Here is a 22,382-nt window from a genome sequence, read left to right as displayed (position 1 = left end):
AGTCTGTCAATGTCCATTGCCTTCGAGGGCAGCAATGATCGTGCTCGTCGAAGTGAATCGAGAAACAAGCTAACGACAGGAGGATCCCCCGTGTTGCACAAGGATTTCGAGCTGCATAATTCGTACGAGTGCATGTGTTTATTATGTCGACGAGCGATCGGTGGAATTGCGGTCGTAAGGTATAATTGCGGTTCCATTGAAGAAATCGTGACATAACCGGAAGATCGATTCAGGGCACCAGTTACAAAGGAACTGGTGGCAAGAACGACGCGTCCTTGCACTCGAATGCATACGACACATTATATTACAATACAAAGTCGATTCTTCGACCTCCTTTTTATCTACGCCGTATTAATCCACAACTGCGTGGAGCTACGATAAGCCTTAAAAGCTTTATCCACCGACCTCTTCGTCGTCCATCGAGAAATCTAAGCAGCGACAATTTAGGAGCGAGTTACATGGGATTGCGAAGCTCCGAATTTTCTAGGAAAATTGGAGAATTACCGACGTTTCCGGCCGCGTGATTGCACAACGCGCATAACAGGTGATTACGCGAGTGGAATGCTAGAAACAGCTGAGAAATTACATCCCTCGTGTTCTCCTGCTGGGCGCACGGAATTATATTCCACGGAATAACGGAACCCTTCGTTTTATGTCTCGAATACTCGACTGGATGAATTGCTCGAAACTTCAGGGAAACGAATTGCGCGAACGAAGGCAGTCAAAAGATATAGACATAAAGTCTCTCGCAACTGTAGCTAATCTACCTTATAAAATCGCATTTCCTATTCGTCTGCATACGTGCGTACACGGAAATATATGTAACACTGCGTCCAAGACAAATATCTCAAACGTCTCGATGGTGGAGTATGAGGTTTCAATAGTCTCGATCAAGGCGTATCGAATTTTAGACAGCATCATCGCGGATGGAACGTCGCATCGGATGATCGAGGGTCGAAGATGTCGGACGTGCAGAGAGTTGCGTAATGGAAGCCTGCAGAATTTACTCGCCGGTGGAAACTCGACGGCTGGCTCGCTGCGTAACAGTGCTGAAAAATTGGAATGAAAGTTACAGCATGGAAACCGAAATGTTATTTAGGAACGAGTTCCAGCAGTGAACGGTACAACGATGCGCTTTTTTTACTAATCCCTGCAGAGATAAGGGGCGTTTAATTAATACGCCGAGAGCATAAGGACATTGAACTCGGTGGCCCTTTTTTGCTCCAGAAATTTGCATCTCGCGCGGCCGGCAGCCGGAAAAGAAGAAACAGAAATCATTCTTTTTCACAGAGGCAGATCTCGCTTGTAATAACGAATAATTTATAGCTCGCTGGACGCAATTTGCTTCTACGCTTTACGTAATATTCCAAACACGTGTTTTCTCTAATCCTTCGCCTTCGTAGGCATAAATATTATTATTCTGGAATTTCTGTTAACGTATTCACCTTTTCTCATACTTGCAATAATTTCTATAAAATAAGGAAATTCCGAAAGCTGGCGGAGGAATGCTGAACACCGAATAGGAATAGCGGAATACCGAAAACTGGTTAGGCCATGGAAATTCTGACGTGCATTCTGGTTCTGCAATGGAAATTGTACAGAAATTATACGACTTGTTTTAATGAATCGAGATTGTAAGAAATTGTAATCGCAAAATGAATTCGTGTCAGCAGCTGCGTATGTAAATACGAAGTTACGTTTCAATCTCATGAGATGTCTTTGACACAGAAAGCAAAGTTCGATCTCTATCAAGAAGGTTTCTGCATGATAATTCTGCACTCGTTAATACGAAAAATTCCAAAGTGGTAAAAATAACAGGTTTCTTATATTTCATTTCTGAATATATTCCAAGAATGCAGCTGCTTTTAGCAAAATTCTAATTATTATATCGTATATATAGTACCGTATATATAGTACAGGTATTTTAATTATTCAGACTTAATTCTCTGCACAAATATAAGCAAGGACAGCATTCTCATTGATATTCAGATTTGTCTTTGTCGCATAAGTAATAATTAATAACATTATCACGTTTATTAACATTTATGTGAAACTAAATTTCTTTTGCTATCGGTTAATATTTTATTCGTAAAAAAATTTCATCAGCAAAAAGAGACCGTGACTAAAGGAGCTGAAGAACTTCGTTTGCATTACAGTTATATTACAGGATAAATATGCTGCATTGTACAGTGCAGTATATTCTGTTAAGAAAGCACTCGATACGATCGTGGAACTATCATGCATCATTCATTCCTTTCTTTTCTCTTATCAGCCTGAGGGAAACAAAGGGTACGCGATACATTTTCCTTTCTGTCGCGAGGAACAGGACGTTTTCCGATTTATGTCAAGATTGTATCTAAGCTGATTTTTAACAGAAAATCTCCACCAGCTATTACGTCCCACGCGTCGACACACAGGGGTTACGCGTCGTCGCCCACGCGACCATATTTCGCACTTTATCATTCGCAAGGTTGTCGTAATGCTGGCGAACGCCACGCATACTTGGTCCCTTTAACCACGACACCGGTGCACAAGTTGACTCGCGATTATATGGTTGAACTTAGCACGTTGCATTTCCGGTTGCCAGCGCGTTACATCGAACTTTACAGCGACTAGAGGAACCGTTGGTCGGTTTAAGTTCGTCAGAAATAACTCAATCCTCCACCTCAAGATTTAACGAACATTGTATCCCTGAATTTTCGTCAATGGAACTCGATAGAATTCGCAAACCAATAGGAATATCCTAGTGTAACACTGAAGATCAGATAAAAGCCTCACAGCGTCCTAGACCCAGATCTTTTTTCGTTTCCTGCTTACAAACAGTAATTACTCCAAGCATTGCATTGAATCCTCACAGCCAATCGTTGCGCTTCTCATGGAACTCTATAAAAGTCATAGATCAATATGAATATTCATTCTAATACCGAGGATTAAGTAAGAGACTACAATATCCTAGACCCATATCTATCTCTCCTTTCTATCTACAATAGCTAATTGATCCGAACAGTGCATTAAATCCGCATAACCAATCGTTGCATTTCCCGTCGCCTGTGCGTTTCACCGAGCTTTAGAGCGATCGTAAGAACCGTTGCTTAATTTACATCGATCAGAAATACCTCGTCGGAATATCCAGTTTCTTGGAGAAGATTAGGTAAGAGACTCAAAGTGTCCTAGACCCACATTACTCTCTCGTTTTCCATCTACGAAAGCTAATTACTCCGAGCAGCGCATTAAATCCCCATGACCAATCGTGCAAACAGATCTCGTCTCCACCTGAACGATCTCCATTGTCGCGAAGCACCGTCGACTCGCTCGACCTGCCGAAACGAAGGAAAAGTAAAACGTCGACTAATTAACGCACTTTCATCGCGATATTAAGTTTCTCCGCGAAGGAAAAGGAAAAAAAGACACTTTAATTACCGCGGGATAGCTGGATGACGTTCAGAGCGAGGTCTGGACGGTTCGCAATCGCGACAATTGGCTCGTGGCGAGTTAGAGATACTCTTCGTCTAACGCCAAGCGATTCCCATTGAGCGGCGTGCTTGAGGCCCGCGTTTTCCTTTCTATGTCAAAGAAATCGCCGAGGCTCGACGATGTTCCCGCGCTCGAGGCGAACGGTGGTGGCGAAACAACGATGTGAAAGCAGATTGGAACGACCTGGACAGGCCTCGATGGGCCTCTCTGGCTCTTTCTTTTTCTTTTTCACGCACGTGACAAACGATTAAGGACTGTGCGCCCGTTATGCGTGCAGTTGATTCACGTGTACCCTGCACGCGCTCGCGATACACCGTTCTTTCTCTCTTTCCACCAGCGATCGGCTGCGTAACGCGTGTGTGTTCACCTGCTGACTAATTATCGCGGAAACTCCAATCGTACGCCGGCCTCCAGAGTCGTTTTCGACGCCGAGAATTCTCGGATTCTCGAGAAAGCGGTTGCTTTGCCACGTTAGACCAGGATCGAGCGAGGGTCCTAAGAAGATCGGCTCTCCCTCGAATATCATTGCCTGGTCCGCCGCTGGTTTTCCTTTCTTGCTCTTGGCTTTACCGTAACAACCTGGCCGATCTGTAAGACGGTAAATCGAGTTTGGTAATCTCGCAGTTGCGATTTACGAGAGACGCGAGAAAGTAAACGTAGTAGCTACTTTACGTGTAATCCCAACGCAATCCATTTAGCGGTGAACATAAAAGTGGGTAGGAAAAGAAAGGAAGTCGTATGATTCATCGTCGATAAACGGGTCGTGCCCGTTTAGTTTGCTATTTTGAAATTTCATTTCCATAAAATTATAGTGCAACGATAACTATAACGATTGTCGTAAAAAGTTTCGCGATCAGATTTACGAGAGTCGGATGAAAAATAAGATGGAAGACGATGAAAGATGCGAAGGAGAAAAAAGAAATCGAGGTAATGTCGACGTCCATCGCACGCCTGCTTTGCATTCGAGAGGAAAAATGTCGATGATAGATCGCAGAAGGGCATGGGTGTTCCCCAAGGTTAATAAGATCTCGCAACCCACGAGTATTCGGAATTCAATTATCGTTCTATGATCGTGGATCGTGATCGAACAGCAACGTGGGACGGGAAATTTCTCGAGTTCCCTCTGGAACAACAGCTCCATCGCAGCTTCTGTGGAACCGATTACAGGAGCCGATACTTTCGATAGTCATGATCTCGTGTAATCGCGACGGAACACGAACGGGAAGCGCTATTTTCAGAGGAAACCAGTTTCTGAATTACGCTCACGAGGAAGTACGTACACTTTGGAGCAGGGAGAAAAAAGAACCAGGAAAGTAGTTCCTTCCTGAGTTTACAGTTATCTGAGAAAAAGTCTAATGGCGTTAAACTACGTCCCCATGTTCTCTCATACGATAATCGTCGGCTGATAATAAAATTATAGCAACAAAAAGAATAATTATACGAACCTAATATCATTGAACAACATCCTTGAGTCGAGTCTGTAGCCAAGAAAACTGAATTTTCTTGACAAAACGAAGTCTCTAATCATCATTAGATTCGATGGAGGTAATTACTGCAAGTGGAATATAAATTGAGTAATACAGTAGAAAAAAAGTGGATAAGAATATATTAAATAGATAATAAAGAAACGAGAAGGATCTTAGAAAGAAATTAACAAGCGGATGATCAAAGTTTACCACAAATCCGGATAATTATCATTTTACCGTAACTACTGTACTATTGTTTTATTAGTATACTTGATGAGACCTCGAGAAGAAAACGATCTTGATGACCGCGAAACGGTGAAAACAGATCGACGTACCTTGCTGGAAAATTAGGATCAGTCGAGACACGCATGAGAATCAAGCGTAGCGAACTATCATTATATCTCAGAATACGTATTTAAGTACACGTAAATACGCGTATAAGTATACATACGTGAGTACATAAGTACACGATTCATGAACGTCCATGAAAACACACGTTTTCTGGCATCGTGCGAGTCGCATGGCTCGAGTGTTTGCCATGCAACCCCATACGGCTTATTACACTTTCTACGTGATGCTGTATCAGAAAATCGTCAGCATACTTTCTAGAATGGATCTGCTACAGAGATATCCTGAAATTCTCTCTGAAATAGCAACTATCGGTGGTCTTGCAAGGAATTCGTGAGAAATATGCTTGATGCAAGTCCCTCTGGTGGTTGAAGATGAAGACAGGTGTGACTCTGGAATAAAAATACGCGTTCGATATAGGTTTTCAATTTGTGCAATGCGCGAAGGCGATGTAATGCTTACTTTCCTGCACATAGAAGAGCAGGGATTACGCGAACGATCGCAATGGAGGATAAAAAGAGGTGTTTAAAAATGTGGTACACTCGCAACGATGTGGGTACTAGTTATTCACGGTAGATTTAAGCAGCATTGGTGTCCCGGTTCCACCACACCAGTAATCTTCCAAACAACAGTTGCGAATAATCAACACGTTGCTTAAAGGTTAATGATAAGGAACCAATCGCTGGAACGAATAACTGAAATCTATTATATAACGTATCCACTACGAACAGAAGTAGGTAATAGAAGAAATTAATTATTTTGCCATTTGCTATCTGGCAATTATTTTTATCAACAGCATCATGTACCAACCAATCTTTCCCTGTAAGATCAAATTTAATTTATAATCATAGGATTTTTCGTCGAGATTATAGCGCCATGAAATTACTGGAAAGGCATAGAAGACTATAATTCACTCTCACCTAACTGTTCCCTAAACACACTCTCTTATTTCTCCCATTCTATTCCATCGAGACTGAACCTCATTAAAGCAAAAGAAACCCTAAGCTAAATTTACTTCCATTCCATCCATGTTTAACCACTGAACTACCAAAGAACCAAGAATAGAATTACCGTTTCTTTTCACATATGTACCCAGTTCTAACAAAGTTACACGCGACTGTAGAGAGGAAGGTAAAGGGAAACGGTAAGAAAGGAAAACTAGAAATTCCGTTTCCATGCCGGGGAGCGGCTGTAAGAGGATTCTCATACTTGGCCGACGATGCAGAAGAACGGTTCTACCGTCCACCAGGCTGTCATAAGATCTAAAATTACATTTAATTTAGAGGGCGGTATGCATTGCGCATCCTCGATCGCAAGAAAGTCCGGAACTCGAGTCGGTACGGTTGAGTAAACACGCTCTCTAAGCCTCCTTCTAGGATAACGCGCGGTTTCGTTTCTTCAGGAAGCGACCAGCCAGATACCAGCGTTCGCTGTTGGAACTGAAAATTTGTAACACGCCTGCGATTTCCTTTCCTTCCGCAATTTCCTCCGCGAACCTGGTTCAGCCTCGCCTGGCACACGTAACTTCCGACGAAAATCCATTTTCTACGCGATATCCTGCGCGACTGTCAGCCGAAGAGTAATTTCATCTGTCGATTTCATAAAGCTTAGTCTTCCTTTTGAAATTCATGTGCATACAATTACGTTCAGAGAAAGTTGTAATTCATCCTTCATTCTGTGGTAACCTGTGTATTATAATTTGTCGTTAGTTGTGATCCAACTAGACGATCTTCCATTTCCAATTGTTGCTTTAACTAGGTTCTGATGGATGAATAACGTCGATTATTCATAGATGAATTCCTTGGAAGTTGGGAAATGGTCGTTTCACGAGATCAGCAGAAAAGGTTACAATTTTCTATTTTCAATCGCCACTTTGACTAGGATCTGATCGATGAATAAGGTCAATTATCGAGCGATGCATTTCTTCAGCATTGGGAAACAGTCGTTTCACGAAATCGACCGCGATCGCTTCATGAATAATTTCCTATAATCTATTCGTTTGGACTTTTTCCAGCGGTATCGAGAGACGTTTGGCCTTCTAAATTCATGTAGGGATTCCGATTCTTGCTTTCTTACTTTCTAACGATCGTAATATTTCCATAAAACGACTACGACTCGTTCCTAATCTGCATTCGGGAACCAACGACCGTTCACTCCGTTCAAAACAATGTTTCCTTCTTCCCTCGCTATCGTTTTCACCGGCCAATCCGATCATTTTCATCGATTAAACTCATTTGCGATTCGATTGTTCGGTGTGATTAATTAATAGAAGTACACGCGAGCGAGCACCAGGGAAACGGATCGTTGGATAGCGTGAATCATTCGGACAAATTGTTTTGTTGCAGCAATATGCAGCCAAGCATGCCGAGCAGAGCCACTTGGTGGAGCAAATGAATACGAAGTACTATTACTACACGAGGACGCAGGGTCTCTTCAGGATATGCTATCCCAAAGAAAGGCCACCGACTGGTAAGCGCAACCTGATCGAGCTTTTTTAAAGATATCGCCGCCGAAATATATGGAAACACGTGATTCGAACCATAGATTGAACGGTTCTTACTTGACCCCCAGGGTTCAAGTGAAAGCATTCCGTCTGCAACTGTCGTGAGTTAAAACGAATTTGTTTGACACCAGAACTATCAGAGTCAAAATGACCGGTTTCAGAGATTTTGCTCTTGCAATTCCTGAAAAGGTACTGCTACCTTCGGTAAAATTCATTCTGACCTCATGGAACATCGCAGAGCAATGACTTTTTAATGTTCCACGATTTAAAGAGTTCGCCAAAGAACAAAGAGATATTCGCGAGTTTTTGGGGAAACCAACGTGACAGGACCACGAAAGAGACTAGGACGAATTTCTCGCGAGTTGCTGGTTCCTACAAGAGATATCGGCCTTTAGAGGACTTTCTACGTTACGATACCGTAATGTCGCGGGTTATTCCACGTAATAGGTTAAGAGTTTATAATCGGTTGGTTCGGTTGCACGCAGTTGGAGGAGAAAGGAAGAGGCTCTCGTGAAATTGCTGGCGTGTACGTGATGACCCAAAGACGTCTCCTTCGCGCTTCCACGAGTTCCCTTGGTCAATATTGACTCCGGGTGGCTTTCCTGTTTCTGCCACATGGAGAACGTGTCTTGCCATAATTCTCAGTTATACGAAGAATTCCTTAACACTGGAACTACTGACCTGCAACGAATACCGAGCTATAGTGTACATAAATAATAACTAAAGCGACAAGATGAAAATAAATAGGTATATACATTTACAAGTTTATTTCAATGAAAGTCGATGTTATTTTTGTAATAAGGTTCGCAAAAGAATAGCAGAAGTCTTGAGTTTATTATGGATGAGATTTACCTGATGCGAATTTTCTCTAACAACTTGTGAAGAAACGTAGCACCGGGTAATACTTATTTTATGGACCAATTAATTCTTGCATGTGTGAGTTTTTCTATAAATATAACAAAACATTAGCTTGGGAATACATTTAGAATGAATTTATTTTTCTGCCTTACCAAAAGCAGATTTTTTCTAATTAGAAAAAATAAAAAGTTTGATGTTACCTATAATATTATAGTTTGGATGATAGTTCTAGTGTTATGAATGAAGGATGTTAGTGGACGTTGATAAGAAATAGACGAAATAAAAACGTAGTAATAATAAAAAAAAGAAAAATATGAAACTCTACCCATTCACCTCTCCCATACCAACCGGTGGGAAGTAGGGTAACCGCATCGCCTTTTTACGAATAAAAAGAATTTTTCTCTTGAAAAGCAATTATGGATAATCCAACTTTTTCGCCTAGAAATTGAGTTAGAACGTGGTATTAGAATCCAGTTTGAGATCAAATGCTCATCAAAGCGTGAAATCTTTGAATTACTCGATTCCCAAGAAGATGGTTCGCTCAGGGAACATCTGAATGCTTTTTCTTTCCATTTTACTCTTTTTTTAAGTGAAACCAACGTCTCCTCGCAATTATTGCTGATGTTAGATCAGCAACTGGACCGTTTCGATCATAATTTTATTTCCAACAGTCACTGAACTTTTCATTCGATCGAGAAATAATCCTTTTACTTCTTAATCGTTCGCTATGATAAACTGTGGATAACTCGTTTAAAAACATTAATTTTCAGCCTTGATAAATATAATTTTACCTCGGTACGACTAAGACTTCAACGGCTAAATTATTAATACCTTCACAATGGTGTATACATATGTTTAGAAAACGCGTGTTTATAATAGTTGGCAAACTACTGGCATCAGTTCAAATTGCTGTGAAATTGTTCAGCACGATGTGAAACAAGACGAACGAAACGAAATTTCACATGGAGAACGTGGTTTCATAGCTGTCTGGCAATCGTAAACACGTTCAGCTGTGATCAGGATCAGAATCTGTCATGAAAGGTATCTATTTAATTCCACGTGATAATATCCATGAATTGCATCGCCTATTTCTTCCGTTCAACTTTCTACGGTAATGATGCGCGGCAAAAACGATTGTACCCCAAGCAAAGCAATCAAAAATGATAAAAACTAATTGAGGAAACTTACACGTCCAAGAGAATCGACTTCGAACAAATTTCTTAAGTATACTTCGATCACGATTACAACATACGTAGAAACCTCATTCGCAATGGAAGAGTGTATCGATGAAAATGCATGAAGTACGTTCTATTCGCCTAATTGCAAGCGAGCAGTTCGAAAATAGATTTTCTAAAATTTCGAATTCAGGTATAACAATAATTTTCTTTCCATTTCACTGTGAAATTCTCGCACAATAGATGATCGCGCGAGTTCGACAAATGGAAACTTCGTTTGCATAATAAAAGAAGCCAGGTTCGTGAAAGGGAGCCAAGTGCAGCAGCTTCGCAACAAAGAGGCGCATTTCCCAGTCTTCGCAGTGTATGCAATTAGGATTATCGTTTTTCATATGCAAACAGCCGACGTCAGTGTCCGATCGTCTTTCCATGTGGTTCATACAAGGTCGATAGAACGTCGCGATGATTACAGTAGCCTTCGCGATATAACGAGATCCAGCATTAAAACATCAAGTAGCAGCAGTGGTTGATGCGCTGACATTCATTCAAGACCCTATGCAGCTTCAATAGGGGCGGAACTAAAGTTAAACATAGAACCGTAATTGATGTTTCAAGTCTCTCCATCTTTTCAAGTTTCTCAATTCGATTATAAAGGCGCTAAATCTCGCTATATTTCTTACATCGATTATACTCACAAAAGTTTGCCTCTTAAATATAGAAAAATGTGCTTATGAAAATTCATCTTTTATGTTTGATACAATAATTCGACCCTTAAAGACAGATATCACGGTATTTACAAAGATGAGTGGACATCAAACATGGGAACCTATAGAGACACCAGGAGGCTACTAACGATAAAAATAATACTGAGAATAGGAATAATAGCAAACGCCATGGAAAGGAAAGATAATAACACCATGACAAAAAAAGTAGATAAATCCCACGATATAATCGAAGGAAAATGATCTTTTTCTCAAGATGTTGAAGAAGAGGTATTAAAAATTTGAGAATAGCAGTTTCTGAAGTGGAATTGAAATATAAAGTTATCAACGTGGTAATGTGACAATATGTGCTTGAACAATATGCGATTAGCTATGTATATACACAAAAATTCATCACGGTTTAAGAGCCTTAGGACAATGACAGACGTCATAAAACAACGTTATGCCAGCCACGTAACGCGTATGACTGAATCAACGTGCCGCACCTGGCACTCGCTACTAGCTTGCGCTTTGCTATTCATAGTAGTATATTCATATCTACCATAATGAAAACCATAGACCTCGATACGATACGGATACGAAACTTCACAAAGTATTAAGAGAAATAAAATAAGTAACGAAAATCTAGGTTAGATAACGGAAGATTATATACCGAAACGGCAATGGGAATAGATAAAACGGTGTCTGAGTGCCGATTTGCGGTTGCCGAAATTCGACATTCGTATTTTACTCTCACGTTTAGACAGTGACGTTAAAAATAACAATAAGATATTACTTTCGATAAAGGAATTGGCTCGAAAATAAAAATTAAAGCTTCGTTCCCTTGCATTCCAGGTCCCCATTGACGAGGTAAACGGAAAGTATCCGGCACAATATATAATACACATAATTTACGTCTCGATATAGCTAGCTACTGTTCATTCACTTAGCCTATCAACACTTTGCAAGTACGTTCACTCAATCCTACGGCCGACTGAAACTTGAATATTCTATGAGCTCATTATTCGAAAAGGTTCGCATTTTCTCACGATGAGAAACGCAGGCATTTTCTAAACTTCGTCGCGGTGTAACGGAGCAATTCCAGTTTGCCCGGAAGTCTCGAGTTTCATGAAGTACCTGTATCCTTCGAAGGAAGAGCGCTACGGTCGCGATGAATCAAAGGACTTTCGGTAGATCTACGATCCAGAGAATGCTATTTTTATTCCTCCTTAATCCGGAGCGATATCGAGCTCTATTATAACCGCGAACAAGCTGAGGAATGAAATACCGAGGAATAGAAAGTACTGAGAAATTCTCGGGGAATGAGAACAACGGTGGTTGTTCCCGTCGTTTGAGCGGAAAACAATCGAAACGATCGATACATCACGTGTACTGTCTTGTACCGTTCTTCGACCGCCAGTTCCTTATCGGCTCAGACGTTCCGTTTGCTTCCGGCGTTCCATTTCCGGCTTCGTATTTGATTCACTTAGCATGCGTGATCGTACATAGACCTCGTTGAAGCGGAAAAAAGAACAAGAGTTCATTCAGTGGTGATGATAAAAATGTATCAAAAATATTTGCATTTGTTACGACTTACGTGCAGATTTAACTTCGCGATACTTGACGTCGTAAGGAAATATTCATCGATATTCCCACCTTCGGGCAGAAATCGTCCTACAAAATGGAGGTCAGGTGTATGCGCGTCGACCATCGTCGATGCACGCGTGAAAAATTTGAAGAAACCAGTCAATGACCGGTTTTGGCCAAGATTTTTCTTTTGTTTATGTTATTTTCTGCGTCTTTGGCTGCGACGACTCGTCATACTGACGAAAAAAAGATGGAAACGGAATGGACCCTATGATGAACAAGAAACCTATTCTTGAATGGCGAGGTGCTGTCTTAACGCATATACAGTTAGACACGAGTCAACGATCTTGGCATGGCGCCTCGTTTAGGCGAAACTAGATTCGAAGAAGGTCGAGGAAACGGCCGTCACCGACTGAATCTCAAATATTTCAAACGGTATGCGCGTTTACGCGACGCATCCCTCACGCGTCACAGACATTGAAAGCTTAATTGGGCCTTCGAATTACGTGCAGATGTTTCTTCTATCTTTGCTTCTGCGAACGACTCTGTCCTCGTTTTTGAAGGTCTTCCTTCACTTTTCAAGAATTCCTTCCTCGCGAACGGAAAATCTACAACTTTTGAATAAATGTCTGTAAATTATAATTAATTCTTTACATGGATATTTAACGAGGAAAGATAAAAAATACCTGAGGTCTATGCTCACGTGTACTATGTACAAAAGAGAAGAAAAAGAGGATGGAGAAGATGAAGAAGGTCGTGGATTCGCAATTAATGTCATTACACTTTTCTTTGGCGTTCCTAGAAACACAGGAAACCGTGAAAGCATCGCGACACGAGCGCGACTTTTTCTTTTCACTACGTGAAATGCCTTTCGAAAGTAGTATTTCGTAGATTTGGAATGGCCAAAGAGTACCGTTGCCCATGAAAGACAAGCTAGAGGCATACGAACGCCAGCCAACTCGAACATGTGTGTACACACACGCTGTGTATACTTCGCAGTCGGTGATAGCGCGTTGCATTCTGGGTCACGTGCTTTTCGATACGCGTGTGCACGATATGCCAGGGCTGTAACGAAAAAAGTCGACACCTTTTAGCTCAGGAATTCCTTCGATCGATTCGAATTATCCCGACAAGTATTCGAGTCACCTATCGAGTTACATAGTTACCTCGTCGATTAAAAGTCACTTTGTTTCTTGCAGTAGGAATTTTTATCTGTACTTAGACTACCGATTACTCGTACATCGAATATAATTTTATGTCTATCTATGACGTTAGGGACGAAGAGAAATTTACGTTCGAAAGGCAACGATTTCCTAACTATCTCGTATTCATTTTAAATAGTAGAAGAATTCGAAGCCTGTTCATTTTGCAATCGGCCATTAGACACGTGCGTAATTAGAACGTCTCCGAGGAAATTTCCATCACTGTCCAATTAATTGGCTGCCACCGTGAAACTTCCTTAAACAGACTGCATCGATTTTCGCAACTTCGCGCAGATTTCGTAATTCCATACTGCTCCTGTAAGTTTAACATCGAATTAACGTAATTTCGTTTGCGTATTTAATTGTTCTAGTTCAAACGTACCTAAGTCCTGTGGAGACACACTGTATGAACATCAATTACTTCATCCCCGATGAGGAAAATCTGACGAGAGGCTTCTCCGACGACGCAATGACTCGACTTCGTACGTAGACCAAATTAAATAACGTGTCGATGAGATTTCATTATCACTGTCTACAATTATGTTTACTGATTTTCAGACATGGGCAGATCTGTGATTGCTCTGTTTATAGTGGGATTCGTCGCAATCTTTACGGCATTCTGGACGGGAGTGGTAGGCTGTTGGAAGAGGTCACCAGGAAATATCACAGCCACCGCAATCTTGATGTTGCTAGCATGTTAGTGGCTTCATAAATTCAATGGCTTCGTAGTTCATCTCCCAACTTTTCTATGTTTAATAACAAAACTGTATAAACCAGTATCAGAATATCATAAATTTTGTCAATTCGAGTCGAAATATCGCTAATCAAATTAAGTCTTGAAGAGGGCGATCACTTGTTCTCATTTCACAGTGTTTTATTTACAAATGAAAACTGTTTGACAACATAGGCCTATTGAGTGCCAGCGCTATGGGACTTTGGCATGGTGTGGAATACTATGAGAAAGAGAAAATCGTCGGTGAAGAATACTACCAACAATGGAGCAACGTAAGTAATGTTTTTATCTAAAAAATCCCTTAAAATTAGAAAAAGCACATATATCCTCATAAAAGTTTGTTCACGCCTATTGGCATTTTCACGCGATACCGACTACCGCTTTTCAAGCAATCACCTGCGAAAATTAGTTATATAATTGTTTGTGGATTTCCGGTGTCGGTATCGTTGTAATGTGTACATCAAGATGCGATAAACATTCACAACCGCAACGGACTTGTGTAACGTAGAAAGTAGCTTGTTGCTTTCAATACCAGACGAAAATACATATTTCTATCTCATCGTCGACGAGGTTCAAACAATCTTGATGTAACATGCATACTTGACGTAACACATATTATTCTATTTCCAGCAACCACGTCATCCAAGTAAGGAGAACCAATATAAATTCAAACTTACCGAATTATGAAAACAACTCTAATCAACTCCACGAACCACCAGATATTGGTTCACCTTACTTTCAATTGAAAGATTCCTTACAGCCATACATGACAAATGCAGAGCATCGATCCAAACAGCTGTAAGGACCAAAGGCAGTGGCATCAGAAACGAGAGAGTGGTCTCAGAAGGAGATGCATAGATGTTTACAGAGACATTTGCCCGCAGGTTTTAAGAGACAACACGGTGCAGTGGTACGGCTGGTCATTTTACCTTGCCTGGCTGGGGGTGGCCACGTGTTTAGGCACGATGACGCTATTTCTGATCGCGGCATCCTGCCTCCGGCGGGAACATGCCCGCGAACAGGCACAGAACGTTCAATACATCATGCCAGGTGACATGCAAACGCTGAAACGGCCGTACTAACTTCCCCCATCTTTTTTTTCTGGAACGCGGTTCTAGGTCCTGAAGGACAACTCACTAATCTCGTACGACTGGTCGTACGTGGTCGCTTGGGTCGGCGTCGGTTGGTCGTTGGTCAGCGCGATCTTGTTTAGCGCCGCGGCGATTTGCTTGAGGGGCGAGAGAATGCGCGAGGAGGCGATGAACATGCAGTACCTCATGCCTGGTACATATTTAACACCTTTTGCTTTTGCCACGAATGCGACGAGTTCGCGCAGACTCCTGTTCCAGGTCGAGAAACTCTCGCGTGGTTCTCGGCTGCTTCACGGATGTTGCCATCCGGTTGGAAAATTATTTTTCCATATTCAATTACTGCAAACGTTTTCCTTCTTTCATGCTGAATGGCGGGAGTTTGAATTTGAAGAAATGTAAGTGGACGAAATGGGATGCTGATACCGTGATGACTGTCCAACTGCATTGACTTGCATTTTTCTTTTCCTGTCACGTTTTTTTGTAATTGAACGCGCTAACAGATGTTGCCGTTGAAATATTCGTGGTTATAAGAAAGGAGTCTGCGCGTGCATCGTGTACCACTAACTTTGATTCATGATCACTGGGTTGACCCCGAAAATGACGTTCCTTGGTCTGAAAGTAACGGCGGTCGTTCTACTAACTCGAATCGACTCTGAGGATACTAGGAATTTAATGAAAAAAAAAAAAAAAATAATAATAGTGAAAAAGAAAGATGGTTGATATAGAAGCAACGAATCAAGATTTACGTAAAGTAGAAATCGGCGTACCTATGATGTAAGAGAATTATGGCATGCATTTGAACGTAACAACAAAACAAAACGGAGAATTTATCGTGTTAATTAACGCGTATTTAAGCAGATAATGTATCGATGTATTCTTGTTGAAATATCTGACTTTGCAAAACGAGTTAGTAGTGATATTTACAGCTGACACATTTACTGACATATTTGGTATTGGTAAAACTATAAATGGTACATGATATCAAAGTCATCAGAGAGCAGAACGAAGTTAATTGGAATGAAACGTGAAAATCTCGTTAGAAAATCAGACTGCTTGCAACTTTCAAATACGTTTAGCGTTTAATTTTCAATTGCTTCTATGTCATCAAATTCATTACATTTTAGACTGTAAGATCACGTATCACGTTACAATGAAACATCCAAATCTCACAAACCTTTAAACGAAAAATGAAGACAAACGAATGATCGCTGCAAGTACAAACATAACGTATAAATGTTAATTATAGACTTAACAAATATGTCCCAAACTAATCGATAATCATATAAAATGAAAGTACTTACAGAGAATGAGATAAATTATTATCCGCTTATTTAACATTTTAATCAGAGAAATGGCCCCTGTAAGAAAATAATATGTTGTACATAAAACACCGATCGATCCCAAGTAGAGTTAGCTTGTTAATTAAAATACGACCCCGTTATCGTGGATAAAATCGATTGTTAAGCATTAGCGACATCGTGGGAAAAAGATTGCTCGATATTCGTCTTCGTGAAACTCTTACTCGTTCCACTCACGGTCTGTTTCCATCGTGGATTAAAGCAATTTTGTCACGCTCTGATCCTGAGGAAAACTTTCTAGATGAAATGGCCTCCATCAATCATCGATTTAAGCGATACTTTGTGTTTCGTTCTTGGAACCGTTTGAAGTTTTCTTTTCACTATAAAAAAATAAAAGAAAAAAGGTAGTATCAGCGACAGCAGTCGCGTACATAAATATCACTTGTAAATTATACAGAGAGAAGACATTTCATTAAATTGTTCGTTGATCTATCAGCAAACAGGATATTCTCGTTAACCTGATAATTTACTTGACAAAAATACTAAAAACCGGAAGAACACGTAGAGCTACGCGGCAAACACAGGTGTGTTTTAAGTAGCCCCATGGAAAGCGACACACTTGCCTAATTTTACGCTCGATCCTCCGAAGTCTGTTGCCGCGCAAGGATTTCCGCGTTTGCGTATTCAGTAGTGTGCATGGCCATGTCAATGCGTAATTCAATTTACGTCCACCCTCGCGAAGACGAATAATCAGGAGCATGCTTGAACTCACGAAAGAGAACGTCTTTTCCCCATTGATTGTCTCGAACGCCCACGGTATAAAAATCATTCCGGTATTAACCTCCTTGCTGTCAAATCGAATGATCTGTAATAATATTCATATAAGAAAAATTAACTAGTGAACGGAATCGTAATTATCGAGCGGGTTTAAAGTGGCTATTCAAATCTTAAGACATCCGGGTTTCAGAGTAACCGGAAGTTGGCGTCGTTTATTTTTATACCTTTGTAATAAGCGAAAGCAATTGAAAGATAATGCAAATCGAGGTGAATGCAAATACGAAAGGAAAGATTCCGTTTGTCAAAACAACTAGAACTAAGAATATTCGCGAAAGTGGTTCTTAGCGTGTTATTAACTTTCCGTGTTGAATGATTCAGTATTTCTGATAACAGTGTCTTTTATGCGCAGCCAATAGATTCTGCAGGGTATTTCATTTGTATTCCTGAACTTATATTCATTGGAGAAGTCGATGAAATGTGAATAATCTTGAAGTGACCTTGACAGTTTCACCTATCATAGTTGATGGATATATCGAAATTGAACGATCTTGAAGTGACCTTCGCATATTTCATGACTAAACAACAAAAATTGTGAATGATAGATTTCAATTCAAATACCGAATGAAAATGGAACGTTCTGTATATTTATCCGTGCCAATTCTAAAATCGAAATACGCAGAGAATTTAAAATAACGTGTCTGAATAACAACCTATTTGTATCCGACGGAAATGATAATTACCCGCAGCTAAGAACCACCATCTGCACGACAAACGAATGAACATTTTTTTTTCTCATGATTTTAGTATATCCTCAAAAGCAACAGTACGCTTATGCCGGCTACCCAGCACCGGCAGCATATCCAGGACCATACTACCACGGATCGCAGTACGGACCATACAACTACTGAAGAAGCCTCGTGTCATCTCTACCAACAGTGGAAAGAGTCTAGAGTGCGGAGCGTGAAACGTGCTCGCAATGAACAAAACATAATCTGGCAAGCGATGATCCCCAAAGGGAATGATAAAAAAAGAAACGAACGAGACAAAAAACGAAGACTCCGAGAGGCCGATCGTAAATCCCAAACCGAGCCTGTGCGGGGAGAGAAAAAAAAAAGCAGAGAAGAAGGACGACCTTGGGTCCCGCCCTAGGCATAATTTATCATTTGTTTTAAACGCTACGTTATGGACGTTGTGGTGCATACCCGCGGGTCCCACGATCTCCCATCTCCCTTTTCTCTTTCGGCAGGTGTCCGTTTGGTACGTGATCGCTCGCACGGGATTCAGTTTGACTCGCGAGAAAGACAATTGCTCAAAAACAATCCGCGTACTTACTTAGAACTGGGATGACCCTCTATATATATTTTTTCTTTTTCAAATCTAATATTTGTACTGCATTACTCTTCGTATGTGCTGTTCGTGCTAGGACAATAATAATAGTAATGGTAATAGTAATAATAATGCGTCTTGAGCGTGGAAGAGATATACATACATACCTGGTCGTTGATTACATGTTTGATTGGCTACATGATCTTTCTCAGGGGAATCAGGAACGTTTACCGTTCAGCATTTATCCCGCAATATCGTGACGTCGAATTTCTGAAAGTACTGTATGATTGATGAGGTTAACCATTTATTCTGAGTGTCTTACTTTCAACTACTTTTTTATTCTTACTGTAAATTGACGGCATCGTATCACTGAATGCGTCATTACCTTTGTTTGCATTCTAGCAAGAAATTTGTTAATTGCAGGAAGAATAATTAACAGTAAGGAGAAATCGGTAACTAAGTAAGAGTTAGTAAATCAAGGGGAAAGTACGTGGAATAAATATTGCGGTGAAATCTTTGTTTATTTATGTTCTAATCGAGTAGAAATTTCGATCGTGGTTGTTAAAAGAAAAATTCGGCAACATGGTGCAAGAGAAACATCCATTAGTCAGATCGATGTAAATGGCAGAAAGCGTAAAATGGGTGCATCGTATCATTCACAAATATCTCATTTCATAAGAACGATTCGCATCATCGACTCACTAGACTTTCTAACGTATAGATCTTTTCTTTTTTTAATAACGACATGTAAGATTTTTTGTTGCGGTATCTTTACGTAAGGTATTAAGAAGTAAAAGATATTTGAATAACTTTATACACATTTCTTTGAGTAAATAAATTAAATCAGATTTATTCCTATTGCTACTTCTTCCAATTGTTACAGTTATACCGAGAAAGTTAGACAAATGGACTAGAAATTTGATAATGTAAGTATAACTGTTTGCTTATGTACATTTGAAACCGTTTACTGTTTTCAGAAACAAATACTATGGAAAATCCTAACCCTTTATGTACTATAAAAGGTGCAACGTATCATTAAAAGTTGTTTAATATATTTGGTACGTTATCAACGTGTGAATAATTTTCTTCTACTCACCCATCAAATTCCAGCTTGACTGTTTTGTTTCTCTTTTTATCAATCGCAAGATGTCCATAAAATTAAACCGGTTTGAAGACACACTGTTCCTTCGAGATACGTACGTTTTAAAAGTTCAAACTTTGTAGCTATTTAAATTTCGTTCGCTATCGTGTATCAACTCTAAAATACTTTGACATATTAAATAAAGAAATATATTTAATAAATATTGTTTAATTTAACATTTATAATTATTTTACTTACCTAAAGTTTTGAAAAATAAAGATAAAAATTTACTCTATGCATATTGCTTAGTGCAATTAACCAGTAGAAATCAAGACTTGTATCAGTCACGTGAGCATCGTTTCAAAATGGCTGCGCAGATTTAACACCTACAATGGTTCTTTCGCGGCATTCAGTTCAGTTCAAGTTTGCTAGAGTGTATGATGATGATCGCCCTCATTTGGCAAATTTGTTTACTTTTTTGCTGTTATTTAATAACCGGCTCAAACATTATAACTCAAACACGTTTTCAAAATGAAAAGGTAAATAATACACGCAAGTCAAACATTTTTGTCATTTATTCACTTTTATCGAATACTTTCACTTTTCCTGTGCATATTCATTTTCAAAAGTCATCTTTCACAATACATCTCATTGATTATCATCAACATACATTAGTTACAGTCATGAAATGATTCCAGTACTATCACATGCCAGCTAGGCTATCAAAAAATCAAATAATGAAATTGTCAGATCTGTCAAATGTAGATCATATAGAGGAAGTTTTAGATAACATATGTGTCGTGAGAATCGTTGGAACACCAGAGCATACAAGAGTAAAAAATGTAAGTTACAATAATATAAATGTTAGAAATGTGTTCCAATAAGATATATTCTTTTAATTATAAAATTATAATATTATAATGGACTTGGATTCATTACAGTATTAATAATTTCAATATAAAATTGCGATATAAAATGTGTAAACAAGATGTGATGTAATTAAAGGAAAATTACAATTATTGATAAGAAAAATTCTGTTTTTCCTTATAGTACATTAAGAAGTCAATGGAAGATCTTGGTTGGTCTGTGGAAACTGATAAGTTTGAAGAGCAAACTCCAACTTTTGGAATTTTACAATTTGAAAATATAATTGCAAGATTAAATCTTAATGCAAAACGATATTTGACATTAGCTTGCCATTATGACTCAAAGTATACTAGAAAAAGGAATTTTATTGGTGCTACAGATAGTGCAGTACCATGTGCTCAAATGATTAACTTAGCTAAAGTTATGAAGAATTATTTAGACTCTATAAAAAATGTAAGTGGTGTATTATCAATAATTGTTATTCAACTTTCCGCAATCATATCAGTTTTATTTGCAGAATGACGTGAGTTTAATGTTCATATTTTTTGATGGTGAAGAGGCTTTTAGAGAATGGGGTCCGAATGATTCTATTTATGGTTCAAAACATTTGGCCAAAGTGTGGCATACTAATTATACTGTTTATGAACAGGGAGAAAATATTTCTGAATTGGATAAAATTGTAAGTATTAGTAAATATATAAAAACCTATATAAATATACATTGCTTATTCTTTTTTATAGGATTTACTGGTTCTATTAGATTTAATAGGTGCACCAGATCCAACATTTTACAACTACTTTAGTAATACAGAAAATTGGTATTCTTTGTTGATGGCTGTTGAAAATAAATTAGCTTCCTTAAAAAAGTTTGAGTCATATTCTTATGAACAACGTGTACAAACATACTTTCAACCATATTCCATGGAAGCTCATATTGATGATGATCACATTCCTTTCTTACATCGAGGTAAATATTGATTTTTACATGTACATATATTGTATACTGCATGTATTTATTGTAAAATGTTTATTTTAGATATTCCTGTCCTACATTTGATACCATATCCTTTTCCAAAGGTATGGCATAAAACAAGCGATAATCGTAGTAATATCGATTTAAAGACCACAGAAAATGTCAATAAAATCCTGAGAATTTTTGTAGCTTTATATTTACATATCGATGTATAATTAACAGTTGGAAAATATTTATATTGTTACGAAAAATTTTATTTTTTATCATGGCAGTATTAAATAACGTTATACAGATATAATATAATATGTTAAGTGACAAATATAAAAGTAAAAATATTTTATAATAAACTTTGAAGACAAAAAAATTGAACAAATTGTTTTAGACTCGATTTATAGATTTAGTAATTTGATAATTTATATATGCACTTTTGTACTACATGTAACTTTTGTAATATGCCTAGTTATGCACAAATTTACGTATATACTGAAAAACAAGAAATAATATGTGTATATTATAAAATATTAATTTGTTATTATGAATAAAATATGTTCTTTGAGTCATAAGTGAAATAATTCCAAAAAGAAAAATACAAGTACTATGACGTCAATTACAATTGGAAATGTCATTTTAAATGAGCATGCGGAAATGGAAACATAGTGATATATACTATTCAGGAAATCATTCTAACACGTGACTTCCGAATACATGTTTTGAATAAGAATTCAAATATCACACTATTATAAAATTCTATGTATCACCGTATCTTTGCTCTTTAGTACTACAGGTATCAAGTAGCTCTTTTTTGTTATTTATATGATATAAACATTAATCTCATATTAATAAATATGAACACGTTTATATTTTATCAAAACGCGTTCGATTTTAACTTTCTATTTTTTAGTAATGTTACATTATACTGTTGC

General features: G+C 38.7%; 2 protein-coding genes across 3 annotated transcripts in view; both read left to right on the top strand.

Annotated features, from left to right (window-relative positions):
• Window positions 1–19,299, top strand: part of LOC108548530 (uncharacterized) — a 28,348-nt gene extending 9,049 nt beyond the window's left edge. Inside the window, exons 2-7 of one of the 2 annotated variants that reach the window (XM_017901536.1) lie at window positions 7,634–7,757; window positions 13,686–13,796; window positions 13,873–14,010; window positions 14,222–14,319; window positions 14,932–15,097; window positions 18,018–19,299. In XM_017901536.1, coding sequence (XP_017757025.1) covers window positions 7,634–7,757; window positions 13,686–13,796; window positions 13,873–14,010; window positions 14,222–14,319; window positions 14,932–15,097; window positions 18,018–18,121 — 741 coding nt within the window. In that variant the 3' untranslated portion in view covers window positions 18,122–19,299. Of the gene's footprint in view, window positions 1–7,633; window positions 7,758–13,685; window positions 13,797–13,872; window positions 14,011–14,221; window positions 14,320–14,931; window positions 15,098–15,165; window positions 15,332–18,017 lie in introns of both variants that reach the window. The other variant, XM_017901535.1, reaches the window with a different exon arrangement.
• A 712-nt stretch (window positions 19,300–20,011) lies between these two features.
• Window positions 20,012–21,674, top strand: LOC108548515 (glutaminyl-peptide cyclotransferase). The gene is given in 7 exon segments (XM_017901499.1): window positions 20,012–20,071; window positions 20,073–20,159; window positions 20,319–20,462; window positions 20,671–20,940; window positions 21,005–21,166; window positions 21,228–21,453; window positions 21,523–21,674. Coding segments are annotated over 7 exon segments (1,101 nt in total).
• Window positions 21,675–22,382: the final 708 nt, after the last annotated feature.

Source organism: Eufriesea mexicana, unplaced genomic scaffold (assembly GCF_001483705.2).
Source record: "Eufriesea mexicana isolate 0111107269 unplaced genomic scaffold, ASM148370v2 scaffold1623, whole genome shotgun sequence".
NCBI lineage: Eukaryota > Metazoa > Arthropoda > Insecta > Hymenoptera > Apidae > Eufriesea > Eufriesea mexicana.
This window is presented reverse-complemented; position numbering and strand designations above follow the sequence as displayed.